This window comes from Cupressus sempervirens, chromosome 11, assembly GCF_028749045.1.
Source record: "Cupressus sempervirens isolate cs-2001-9-10 chromosome 11, ASM2874904v1, whole genome shotgun sequence".
Classification (NCBI taxonomy): Eukaryota; Viridiplantae; Streptophyta; class Pinopsida; order Cupressales; family Cupressaceae; genus Cupressus; species Cupressus sempervirens.
Window position 1 is genome coordinate 583,975,609 of NC_143128.1, and position 13,440 is coordinate 583,989,048.

A 13,440-nucleotide genomic window follows, 5' to 3' on the forward strand; every position below is an offset into this window, starting at 1 on the left:
TTCTTCAACTTGTCCAAAATTATCAGCTGGGATATTTTATTGTGTTGAACAGGAGGAAGGCTGGTGTTTTTTTAGATTTAATGTTGCTTGGAAGATTGAGTGGCGCTGAAGGAATCCTCAGTGGGTTATTCCTATATGGTCTATTTTGAAAACTATCTATCTGGAAATTATCCGATGTACATGTAATAATTTAAATTTCTTTGAATAAAAAATATTTGTAGCCTCGAAAAAAAATTCATTCACATTGACTACAAGCATCACCAGATTTTGCAAACTCAGAGAAGGTGCATAATAGTTTTCACGAGAAGTGGACTATGAATTTATATTAATTCCATCTGAACACCAATTTTGGTCAAGGTGCCAGTAATTGTGTTGCTGGCTACTTGAATTAACCTCTCATTCCAATATTGATTACCATTCTCAGTTGTGGGCTTCCATTTGTCTCTAGTAATTTGAAAAAACTTAATTTTCTAGGCATGTTTCAAGCTCTTGGTATGGACTTATACTTGCAGGTTGAACTTTCTGTCATCATGGACACCTTTGTGGATCATCAAAGTAGCATTTGAAAGCAATTTAATTGGTATTTTGTAGTTGGGTGGGAATGTATTTAATGTGTATGATACCTTGAAAGTGTTTTTGGATATATTACTATTGGCTAATGATTGGGAATGGCTTTTGATTATGAATTGGGTGTAGCATCACACAGCCTGCAAACAAGAAACATGGGATGCATACTCCACTACCAACACCAGCCAACCCTTGGAATTTTTGTTAGGACCGCACCATGGTAATGTTTGAGTAATGTGTTGCTAGTAAGATTTCATCTTTGTCTCAAACGCTCTTGTTTGCCTCTCCATTTTTTTAATGAATATTTATGTTCTAAAGGTGAAGATAGCTGTTAAGGTGATTGCTAGGTGATGCGCCATTTTGGTGCACAAGAAGCCGTTCATACAATTGTCACACAAGGGGATTCTTTCTTCATTTAATTTATATGTTGTTCAACAAGCATACAACCTTAACCCCCCTCTGGATTTGAACATGTGTCCAACACTACATAGTACAAACTCTTTCCTCATTAGGTTGCCTGAAGTCATACATTGATGGCATATGGGGCACTCTTTAGAGGATCAGATTTAGTAATTTAATGCGTTGTCCACAAGTTGGCTTCCCAATTCTGGATCAAAAGTTCTACATGTTAACTTAGGGCTAAAAACTGTAAGTGGCTTTTGGCCCAAGGTTCAAACACATTCACTGCAGACTTGCGTGTAAGATCTCATCAATATACTTGATACCTCCTATCTAAGAGAACAGGCCTTCATTTATAGTCTGTTTTCCTCCTCTCACTTCTACCTTATGCATATGTATTGGATGATTTAAATTTTAAAGTCACTCTTTTGTATGCTTTCAGCCTTTCTATACTTGAATGATTAAATAATTTACTTCTTATCAATACAAATGAAGTTAATGATGGTGTTATTTTGGCACTGTCAAGCTCAGTTTAACTCTCATTTAAGATCCCAACGTGACGAACCTAAAAGCACGGCGTAATTATTTCCCTTGTATTAGTGTTACTGCAGGCACAGCACAGAAATAGTTCTGTAAAGATGTTTAAGTTTGGTCATACTGATCTATAATATGATGAGCCTGGATGTATAACATAATCATGATGCATCTATCAAATAAACCTGTTTATTTTACCCTAAGACAAATTAGCATTATACCACTGTTAATACGAGTGTTGGCATACAACAGAAAGATATAACAGTTTAAACTAATTTGGAAGCCAAATGAGATAAGTAGCCAGCCATGGAGAGTGCTTACTACGTCTAGGATTTATGTGGCTGTAATATCCACGTGTCTAGCTTGCATCTCAAATAAGGGAAATAAAAAATGCTTGTGTTACCTTGCTCTAGTAAAGCAAATTCTACAAGTTTATATTGTTGCTAGTTTTCTGTTATTTCTCAATTAAATATTTGTTCTAATCATTCAGTATGATGGATATATTATCCATTCTAGGATGGTTGTGGATTTACTAAATGCCCTCCTCTTGTTTGTTGTTGAAAGGAATTTGGTAGCCATGCACAATTGAGTTTTCAAAACTATATGCAAACTAACGTGACAAGCAGGTTTAGAGAAAATCATTACAAATATTTTGGGTTTTTATATTTGCATTTTGCTTCTCTTTGCTGACAGAGAAAAAAATAGTCTGTCAGACAAACAATGTTCAGAACAGAATTAAAAGTTGAATTAATGTCTTAAAGTGATTGCCTTAGTTTTGGATAACACTTACTACATTTATTATTCTGATTAGAATAGCCACTGTGCCACTTTCTTTGCAGAGAAGGTTATGTACCATTCAGAAAATTTTGATGCAAGATATTTCTTATCTCGTGTACACCAAAATACCAGTGCAGCAGACTTAGAAGCTGGTGCACTAGCCTTGAAAACAGATTTACGTGACAGGACACAACAACGAAAGCAGCTTGTCAAAGAGAACTTTGACTGCTTTGTCTCTTGCAAGACTACAATTGATGGTATGTTGATATTGGCTATTATAAGGGGGTACTTATATTTCGTTCTTACTTATATATTATGAAAAATAATTTGTTAGCCTTTTGAAATTTTAATGAATCCTTCAAAATGGTTTTTTTGGTTCAAAAAGTAAATAAACAATATTTTTAGCAGTTATTCCTGCTCACTTCTACATTCTAACAGCTATGGGTACCGTCTGCAGATATTCAACTAAAACTAAAGCAGATAGAGTCAGATCCAGAAGGTGCAGGGACAGTTCACCTTAAACATGCGGTTGAGGATGTTGGAAGCGTTGCAAACCGTGCTTTTGGGCCACTTTTTGAACGTCAGGTGAGAACAAAATGCATTTCACTGGCAAGAGCTTTAGTTACTATAACTCATAATCGGTTTGTACTAGCTTTTTTAGTTTTTAATATTAGAATTCTCAATTTTTAACAGGTTCAAGTTGAAAAAATAAGATCTGTGCAAGGGACATTGCAAAGATTTCGTACGTTGTTCAATTTACCCAGCGCAATTCGTGCAAATATTAACAAGGGTGAATATGACTTGGCAGTCAGAGAATATCGGAAAGCAAAGTCAATCGTGCTTCCTTCTCATGTATGTATACTTTTGTTGATTCACTCATCAACAGCATAGGCATGAAAGATTTGAAATTTACATGTAGAAGCTTGCAATGGGTTTGGTTTATCATATGAGCTCATCTAATGGCCCGAACAACATATTTAATTTTTTGTAAAACATTTATTTGGCAAGTCGTCTATCAAGGTAAATTTGGACTCTAATAGCTATGTAACTTATATAGGAGCATCCTTAACCAAACAACAATTTAGCGTCAACCTAAAAAATATAATAGTTTTTTTAAATGTAAAATGATGGAGACATCATCCCAAATATGAATGCTCAGCAGTTACACCCCACTAGGGGTTTGAACCTTTGTGGCAAGAACCATAACACCGTGATTTAATCTTCACACTATGCCATGATTTAATCTTCACACTATGCCATTATGAGCAATCTAAACATTTCTATTTACTTTTCCTCTATTATGTATGTTTCATTCTATGTGTTCCAAGATTGAGTGCTATTGCTTTTCCTTGGCTATCTTGATAGTTCTAGAATATTTCAGCATTGGTTTATAGGGGTCTTGTTGTAGCTTTCCTATGGCACGTATTCATGAATGATTCTTTTAGTTCTCCCTGATTTGACAGTCTATGCTATGTGGAGTCTGTCTGATAATGTTCTATCACCTGTGGACATTAGGGAATCATTTGTTTTGTTTAATACAACCTTATCTTAATTTGTTAATGTTCATATCTTTCAGATACTTTGATTATTTGTGTGGAGGCTTGTTCACTGGGTACATACTCTCTTTGCTCTTAGAAGTTTTATCATGGGAGCTTAACTTTGTGCCATAGTTTTGGGATCATTGAAATTGAAGCCTTGGATCCCAATTAGTTCTACAATACATCTTAGAGAATCCAGGCTTTGATCCTCCTAAGTGGACAATTGTAAATCTAGAATTGAGTGCCAATTTGTGGTCATCCTAATCTCTTGGATACAGTAATGTAGTTTAATGAAGTCCTTGATGTGTATAAATACGCATCCTCCAAAGTTGTGGTAATCATCTCTTGTTTTGGAAAACTTTTATCTTTCACAAACTAGTAAGTCTCAAATATTAATGATATTTGGTGTTGTGACAAGCTGTAGGCTTTTGTACGATGTAAATGTTTTATCATAGGGAATGAAACAGCTTTGAGAAGCTCCATCTCTATGTTTGTGTTTTGTATCAGTTAGACATGTGTGTTGATCGAATCTGCTTGGTTTGAGAGCCCTTAATTGGATTCTCAAACCTTGCCATGCACCAAGTTGTATTAGAGTAGGGTGTACTCCATAAGGTGAAAAAACAGTCTCCTAGGATTTGTGAGAGTTAACAATGTTTTGTGCATAAGAGTTGACAATGTGATTTGCAGCCACCTTTGTAAATATTGCTGACTTGTAGTTGACAATTTTGCTCTTCATAGTAGGTATTGTAGGCCAAATGAGGATCACGATTGTTTGTGGTAGAGATTAGATTAAGTCATCGAGCTTTTTTAAGAATGGAAGTTATGGAGGCAAATTATTTGTGAGACTTTATCCAATAGGATTACCCCATTGAATAAAAGGAGTAGCAAGTAGAGGAAGTAGAGGAGTTTGTGAATGCAACCATTGTTAGCAAGAGAGAAGTGTTTGTTGAGAGTGATATCCAAAATTGTGACAAGTGTATAAGTGAAATTATTGTGCTTTTCTATATACGTCCGTACTAAATACAAAAGAATTGACTAATTAGAGTTCCAAGGTGGAGATATTTGGGTTTGAAGACATCTCAGACACATACAGGGTTATAATTATTCTAACAAAGTTGAAAGGATACATTGTTGGAACACCTCTACCGAGAAGCTAATTCTGTGCAGATTTTACATAATGAGTCCTACATTCCGCACCACTCTGTTTTACCATCATTTTTAGTTTCTTCAATAATGCATTAGCAAGGAGGATGAAGTTGCAACATTAACAAAATAATTGAGGCTCTGACGATGTTTGACTTTTCATGTGAGGAGGATGAAGTTGCATATCAGTTTCCCTAGAATAGTTGAAGGGATCTGCTTTATGTTTGATTGAATAGTTGGCACTTGGATTTGCATGTTTTAATTGTTTAATGTCAAAACTGTATCACAAGACCCAAGGAATCTGATAGCAGGGTATATTTCTTGCCAGTATGTGAAGTCAGTGATTGGATTGAGCACTGAAAGATGTTTCCCGGAGACTGCATAAAATTATCACACTAGTGCTTTTTTGAGATCACTCAATGCACGTTTCTGATCAGATTGGGATATATTGTTAACACCTGTGAGGATTCCGAGTACAAAGCATGTTTAACATTCAAAATAATGTTTTTAGAATGGACGTAATTTGCTTATCCTTTCCCTTTATGCCACAATTGTATTTTTAACAATGATGCATATATATAGCAGAAAACTTTTTAAACAATAAGGGACAGTTTTATCTCACAGTTGCAAAGGCACTTGTTTTAGTCAGGACATGCTTGAAGGGGAGGTGGGAATGGGTTTTAGGGATGAGTGCAGTAGGGGCCTAAATTGGGATGTGGTGGTGGAGCAGTGGTATGGGAGGCGGCACTAATATACAAACTGAGGTGAATTGAAATCTTCAAGGTAAAATCTGTACTTTAACATTTTTGTGAGTGCTTCTTGAAAGGAAAACTAATTTCTGAAGTTAATGGTTGCAATTAGTATGTAATGGTGTGTGCTATATAGCAAGTGACACGGCAGCATCTCTGGCAGAGGTGGTTCTGCAAGGGAATTCCCCCCAAGTCTCCATCTCTTGGAAATGTCCCCCTAAAGGAGACATTGTTTTCTCAAGGGGGGTGGGGGTGTTGGCGCGTCCCCGTTGCCCACTTGTAGCCAAAATATTGTTACACCAATTCACTAGAGATTAATGTAATTCCAGCATGATTGCCACATCTTTCTGGAATTCCTACCTCCTTTGTGCTTCTCAAATGTCACAATCAATTATATATTGAAACAAATGTCTTAAATTTTACTTTAAGAAATGAAAAATATTATCTTAGATGATTAATCTGAGGTGTTATACTGGTCAATGAAAGAGGCAAGCATATTCCCTTGAGGAATTGAAAATACTATATTGGAAAATTAAAATAAGGTCTTATCTGTGGTGTTCAACAGAAACCATGTAATTTAATATCAGTCATTGCAAATTTATTCAATCAACACCATGGTTTTTAATGCAGCTTTTGAAGCATATAAATGCTTTTGCTAAATAGTAGATTTTCATATTCTATTTTCTCAAAGGCATAGATGTTTTTAAAATAAATTAATGCTTAAAAGATGTGCAATCTCTATGTAGAAGCACTTTTTACATACCATTTTTATTATTGTATATATGTGTAGGTAGGCATACTCAAGAGAGTTCTTGAAGAAGTTGAAAAGGTGGTTCAAGAATTCAAGGCGACACTTTATAAGTCTATGGAGGATCCTCAAGTAGAGATGTCTAATGTGAGTTCTGCTTAATATGACGTGGAGTTAATACTTATTTGATTTGAAGTTTCTCTATGGGTTGAGTATAGAATTACAGTGCCTTATTTACTTTGAATTCAAGTTTCACAAGTGTTTGTTTGCTATGCTGCAGATTGCTTTGATATTAAGTTTTGTTTTTGTCATTTTTCAAACATTTTCTGCATGCATGGTTAATAAACTGCAAAAGTATGTTTTAGATCAGAAGTTTACCAGACAGATTATGCCGCATAATGCTTAATAGCGGGTTTTTTGTCATTTATCAGAATTTTCTTAATGTATGATTAAGAAACTGCAAAAGCATGTTTGAAATCAGAAATTTACCAGATATATGTAAAGAAAGAAAAGGGTCTGCAGTCAATTGATTGCTAACGGATTTCTACAAAATAAGGAGCTGTGACATTAAAATAAGGAGTTATGACATTGCATATTTAAGAGGAACAGTGTGGCTGAAACAGCCTCACGAAGCACAATCTGCGCATGACTGACCTTCCCAGAGGCACAAAGCCACCGCGGATACAATAAACGTCTCATGAAGAATCTGTTTCTAAGTCTCCAGGGTTTAGCCAAGAGCTAGATTTTTCCTTCCAACTTGCCTTCTCTTGGTCATCTATATTCCATATGTATTTGCACAAGGGGAGCAAAACTAAATGTATGGTTACCTAATGCTGTTAATGAAAATCAGAAATTTGCAAAAGCTTTCATTTAAGGGGACCCAATGTTTCAACCTGTATCATCCACTGACTCCTAACTTAAGAATAAATATAGGCTCTTGGATTGCCTCTCAGCCAACATTGCAAAAAATGGGTTCCCAAGTAGATTATTACTGACCCAAAACTTTTCATCATCAGCTTTCTGCAGGAACAAAAGTTGTGGCTTCTGCAGCTTTCCTTTTAGATTAGCAAGGGCTTTTTGTGAGTTTTTCGTTCTTGACGTGCTTTTGTAGTGTTGCAGTACCACATGACAATGGTATTTGTGACCCATGGAGGTTTTTTCCATTATTTCTTCTTTTCCAAGAATCATAAATTTTCTGATATAAATTCGGTTTTTTTGCCAAAAGTTGTGGTTTTCTTCGTCGTGGGATTTTGAAGATTTTTAAAAAATTGTGGGGTAAGGTTTTTGTCAAATTTTTCATTGGAAAGCCAAAAAAAGAACTCCTTTCAAATACATTACAAAATGACATATCCCTTCCTTGCTTCATCAACACACGGGGTAACCCTAGATTCTTTTTGAACCCAATGAGCACAAAATTTGCAATTCTATCAAAGAAAAACAACAAGAACCATGGAGACTCTCCTCCCAACCGTAGGCCTAAAAAGAGACCACCCCGAGCTAGAGGAAACAAGGCTCAAACGGGATACAATATACAATCTTTCAAATGCATAAACACCACAATGCAGCACTTGAACAATCCCAAGGTTTCTCACAATGGTTCACAAATGGAACCATGAACATATGGTGAAGGTGGGCTTTTCAAAGAGGAGACTTGCCATATCAAACAATATCTGCAATAAGCAATTTCCATGCCCTTTTGGGGCTTTCACAATCATCCTCCTCTTCACAATAAATTTATAAACAAACTACCATCAACTATAGCTTTCTTGGAGCCCATACTCCATAAACTTCCCCTCTCCACCATACTTCCCTTATCACCCCCAAAGCAAGATATGAGTGATTATGCCTACAATGGAGCCCATACTCCAAGGCTCTCAACTACATTGTCAAGCCCAACTAACTCCTTCACCCTGGACTTCTCTTCCCTTCCCAAAGGGTGAGTGAAGTCCTCACACCCATGAACAACAGTCTGTCACAAAAACAAAGAAAACAAGGGGCAAGAAGCCAATGCAACCAATCTTCATGCACAACACAGCACAACATAATGCAATCTACTTACAATACGAAATCACACTCCATGCTCATGAATGCAACACCATTATGCAAGATTTTCAAGAAAGAATAACTACATGGGCAAGAAGCACCGACCTTGGTCCCTTGCAAATGGCAAATGAAGAGTTGAAGAAGAGCTTCCTTTTCCTTCCCTCCAAGTCTCCAAAATGCTAAGTGTCTCTAAAGTTAGAGGGTGGGTAAACAACCCACTAGTTTCCTCCCAAGTCCTCTAAAAAGGATCCCAAAACCCTCACTATCCAAAAATGGTCATAACGTAAGCGTACTTTCCTTACACCATTGTCTCCTAAAAATATAGCCTTGACCAACTAGGAGAGTGTGGAAGAAGTCACATGACACTCCTAATTTCGAAATGCTTTGGAAGTGACTTGTTTGGAGGTCTCCTAAGCCATATAAACCAACTTATGGTGAGATTTGAACCCCCAAACCATACTATTATCATGTGGGCACTAGTTTTTCAACAAAATGATCGCCTAGGACCACTTTTAGATCCCCAAATGTCACTAGGATGTTGGAATTCGAATTTCAAATGGATGGAGACTTATGCTAATTATTTTTTCCATGCGGGACTATCTTGGGTACTACATTGGGGTTGGGTTTAGGTTAGGTTACTTCTTGCCAAACCCTAAATGACATGTCATCTACACATGGACAATACATGTGTCAAGTGACACATTAAAACACATTACAATTCACAATGACATGCCTCCAATTGCTCCTTAAATTAAATCCATCACACACATACAATTCATATTTACAAAAAGAAAAACACATTACAATGCGGTTTTGAATCTTCCAAAGATTCAACCTTGGTTTAACTGTGTTCACACAAGTTTGAGCCTTGATTCCCTGATTTAATTCCATGGTTAATTCCTTGCACACTAAACTCGAGCATCAGTAGTCCAAGGAAAATTACAACAATTCGTTGTCACATAAACAAATTTCAACATTAGGTTTGCATATCCAAATATTTTAAATTTAACTCTTCCTACTAACAATTCCACATAGAACATTGTAACATTACAACAACATGACCTACAATTCTTCACCTAAACATTACGATTGAACATTTTCAAGCATCTCTGCAAATCAGTTTAAATCAAAATAGTGAAATACTGAAACATGTATCAACATATAAGTTAGGTCCTACAACATCAGTGAGTGTCATCATAAATGCAAGTATTAAAGTAACATATCCATAAAAGTCTGTCTATCTAGATCAAAGTGCGTCAAAACATCAGTCATAAAATGTCAATATGTGAATGTATCATCTATGCTATGATGGATCGGGGTGAGGCCTCACACCTGCAAGCTTTACCCAGACCTGCGTTACCTTTCTAGGGGGCTGCATGCTGTTATGCTACCTGCAGAATCATTGAAAGAGTCTGCGATTTGCATTTAAGGTTGTTAATTAATCTTGAGCAGCCTGCTTTTGATTCCAGAGAGGCCTGATCAGTAAATTACTGGTGCCAACATTCTATGTTGGATCAGGATCAGATGAAATTCTGAGGGTTGCAATTATTGGAAGTTATAGCAAATTTAATATACCAGGTTCTCTTCATTGTGTAAGCATTTGAAATCTTGCAGCATTGTTTGCATTCAATAAATTGCAGAACTTTTCCCGAGTCCTGTAATTGCATGTTAGACAGTTTCGCAAATCATCTGGTTTGTTGATGTTATTAGAGGAAGTTAATTATATCTCTGTGTGTGAAAAATTCATTGAATATCTGTGCTAAGACAGAATTGAAGTGAAATAGTTTGCCTGTTTGAATTATTACTTTAACATTCATCCAGTTGCATCATGGTTATATAAGTGGGAACTTCATTATCTTTGGGAAAAATTATTATTTCATTTCCAGAATTAACTTTGAAGTTTAGAGCTTGTTTGTGAATTGTTTGACAAAATGTCATGCATCAGATTGTTGAATTAAATGGTTGAAGAATTTAGTGTTAATCTAAGCTATAACAAGGCCGGGTTATTACAATTTCAGCTCAGATATTTGTATGTGGCTTCTTCATGTTTGGTTCCAGATATCATGCATTGACAACACAAACAAGAATTATATTTCATCGCACTTGGAACTGAAACTTAAACAAGCATGCCTACAAACTGTTTGATAAAATGTCCATTGTTGAAAAGTTCTGATTGATAGAATTTTTGAGGCACATTGGGCAAGATTTCTTACAGCGATATTACAAATAGGCCAAGATATTTGTTGCAAGAACACATTTTTAATTTTTTACTGAAAATGGTAAAGTGGGCAGAGGGCAATTTGACTTTGCTAAATGAATATAACTTTTTGCAACTTTTTTGTATAGTATGGGTTTAATGTTGTATGGTAGACTACAAAATTCCAAAAAATGTAAAAAAACCATAGTTATCATTTTTGATTAAACAATGTTTCTTAGGTCTTTTAGACACAATGGCAATGTTCATTAGGCTCGATGATGCTTTGATAAAAGGTAAAAGAGTTGGACTCACGTTTATGTGGGAATGTGTTTTCACGACTATAATACCATGTTTGGCAATACCAAGATTTGAAAGCATAAATTGGTAACCTTCCACTAGGGAACAAATTGTGCACGAGTATTTGTATCATATAAATGAACAATCTGCAAGTAGAATGATGAACCTGACATATATAGGCAAGGTAGAGTAGGTGAGAAGATAGGAGTGGAATGTCAACTACTCGCTAAGGTGCAACACTTGTGAGCTTACTTGACAAGTGTGTGAGCAAGTGGCTAATATGCACACAATAGTTGTCTCAAATGACAAGGACAGATGTCTTAATGCTATGAGGTAAGAGAAAGGCTCAAAAAATTCTCAGTAAACGTAAGTTAAGTTTGAATAGGGCAATCTTAGAAAGGTGACATGCTAACTAGATGTAATATCTCTGTCATAAAATAGATTATTAATCAAACTATTGTTAATGGGCCGATCGATTTAATATATCTTGGACCCATTTTTGTTTAATTTCTGTAGTTTATGTTGCCGTCGGCTATCTTTGTACACCCTCGGAAAGTTTTCCTGGACGGGTATTTAAGCACGGCTTGTAGGTAGTCATTATGTATGCATATTTGGATTATTTTCTGTACTGCGAATTCCTATTGGAGTTCTGGATTCATTTGCCATTTCATAAGTGAAAGATCTTCTTGGCTTGTGCGGTTTTGGTGGGATTCAACCCTCACCCTATTCCGTTTTTGCATGTAATACTTTGCTCAGATCTGGCAAATCAGAGCACCATCTTTGGCAAATATATTGAAAGTAATTCGTGTTCAATCTTCATTCTTTGGGTGTATCTACTGAATTTGGATCTATAAGTTTGTTACATGACTGGATATATTTCTTTCCTCCATCCATACATTGTCTGTTTCCTTCCCCTATTGTACGAACAACTCTGCATTCACTCCGTGCCCCACCTCACCACCACATAGTCTCCTTCACTCCACTGTACATCCTCCCCACAATTTAGTACGACCTGCAAGCTTGCCGTATGACCTCCTATATCTACTGTACGACCTCACCCATCCATTGTATGGACCTGCATTAACACCGTACGGCCAGAATTTGAAGATATTGTACTGCATTTTCTCTCCACCATATGGCCATCAATTTGGCCTCCTAGCAGCTACCATACGGCCTCTTTCAGGCCTTCTCCCGTGTGTAATATGACAATTTTGATTCCGGCATTCGTTAGGTTATATTGGTACGAAACTGTTCCAAAGGGGTAGACGAACAACAAAACATTACACTAGATATGTAGAGACACACTTTACATTAACAATTTTAGTGATGAGGAATTTATTAAGTATTTTTGGTAGATAATTACTTTATTGAGGCATTGGCCTAGTGTATTTGAAACTTCATATTGCAATATTACTATCACAAAATTTCATATAATAATGAAATTGAATATGTTGATATTATTAAAATACTTTGTTAATTTTAGTTTGCTGTTTTTATCTAGCTTTTTAGATTTTTCTTTTAATGGTCATTTAGGAGTTTCATTCATTATACTTCTATTTTAAAAGACCATGGCTTTATTCGAAGGCCTTGTAATAGACAATATATCAGATTACATCAAATATTTGAACATGATATCAACATGGCTTGATACTATGATAGAATTTTATAAAATCTTACAAATCTGTTGTGAAAAAATTGAGGCTCTTCTAATTGAATTTTTAAAGATTTGTTTTTGAAACCAGAGCCTTCTTTTGTATTTTCAGGGGTTTTTCTGTGCAAAAATCACAGGGTTTTTTTGTTCATGGTTTCAAGACCTCACTATTTCAAAATCATGTATCTGTTTGCTGGTTTTTGATCTCTCCTAGTTTGCCCATGTGTTTTGTAGGTGTTGGTTTTTGTTTTGAAGGCCTAAATTTCTTGTTTAGGGGCTTGAGTTTTGGAGAGCTATTTGCTCTTTTTGGGTTTTCCCATGTGACATGTTTTCTCAAAGCATGACCTTAATGTCGTGTTTCAGTTCTTTTCAACCATTTTCTCCCAAATTTTCTCCATTCAATGACTAGAGTGCTTATTTATTCCCTAATTTTTGTTTTTAGGTGCTGAAACCCACATTTTCTGTGTCTCCATGTGATTTTCTTCCATGTGATCTGTTTTCTTACAAACTTGTGATGGCTCTGCATAATGGTTTGTGAGCAGTTTTTCTGCTTTTCCCCATTTCTCTACAAGATGACAGCTAGGGTTCTGGTTTGTGCCTTAGTTCAAGGGTTTTCTTCTTTCAATATTTCCATTAAAAAAATAGTGAGTTTGTGAAGATTTTTTCATTAAATAAATTATTCATGGGTTTTCTAATATTTTTTCCTAAAAAGTTATGTGATGGGTTTTTTAAGTTGTCACCATAAAAATTAGTGATGGGTTTTGATCGATTTTTCACATAAAAAAGCATGTGTTTCT

General features: G+C 35.8%; 1 protein-coding gene across 1 annotated transcript in view; it reads left to right on the forward strand.

Annotated features, from left to right (window-relative positions):
- LOC149531000 (exocyst complex component SEC5B-like) overlaps nucleotides 1-13,440 on the forward strand; it is a 165,054-nt gene that overhangs the window by 37,272 nt on the left and 114,342 nt on the right. Inside the window, exons 4-7 of the mRNA XM_089808482.1 lie at nucleotides 2,340-2,534; nucleotides 2,735-2,862; nucleotides 2,971-3,129; nucleotides 6,498-6,602. Of these exons, the coding sequence (XP_089664608.1) occupies nucleotides 2,340-2,534; nucleotides 2,735-2,862; nucleotides 2,971-3,129; nucleotides 6,498-6,602 (587 nt within the window). The remainder of the gene's footprint in view (nucleotides 1-2,339; nucleotides 2,535-2,734; nucleotides 2,863-2,970; nucleotides 3,130-6,497; nucleotides 6,603-13,440) is intronic.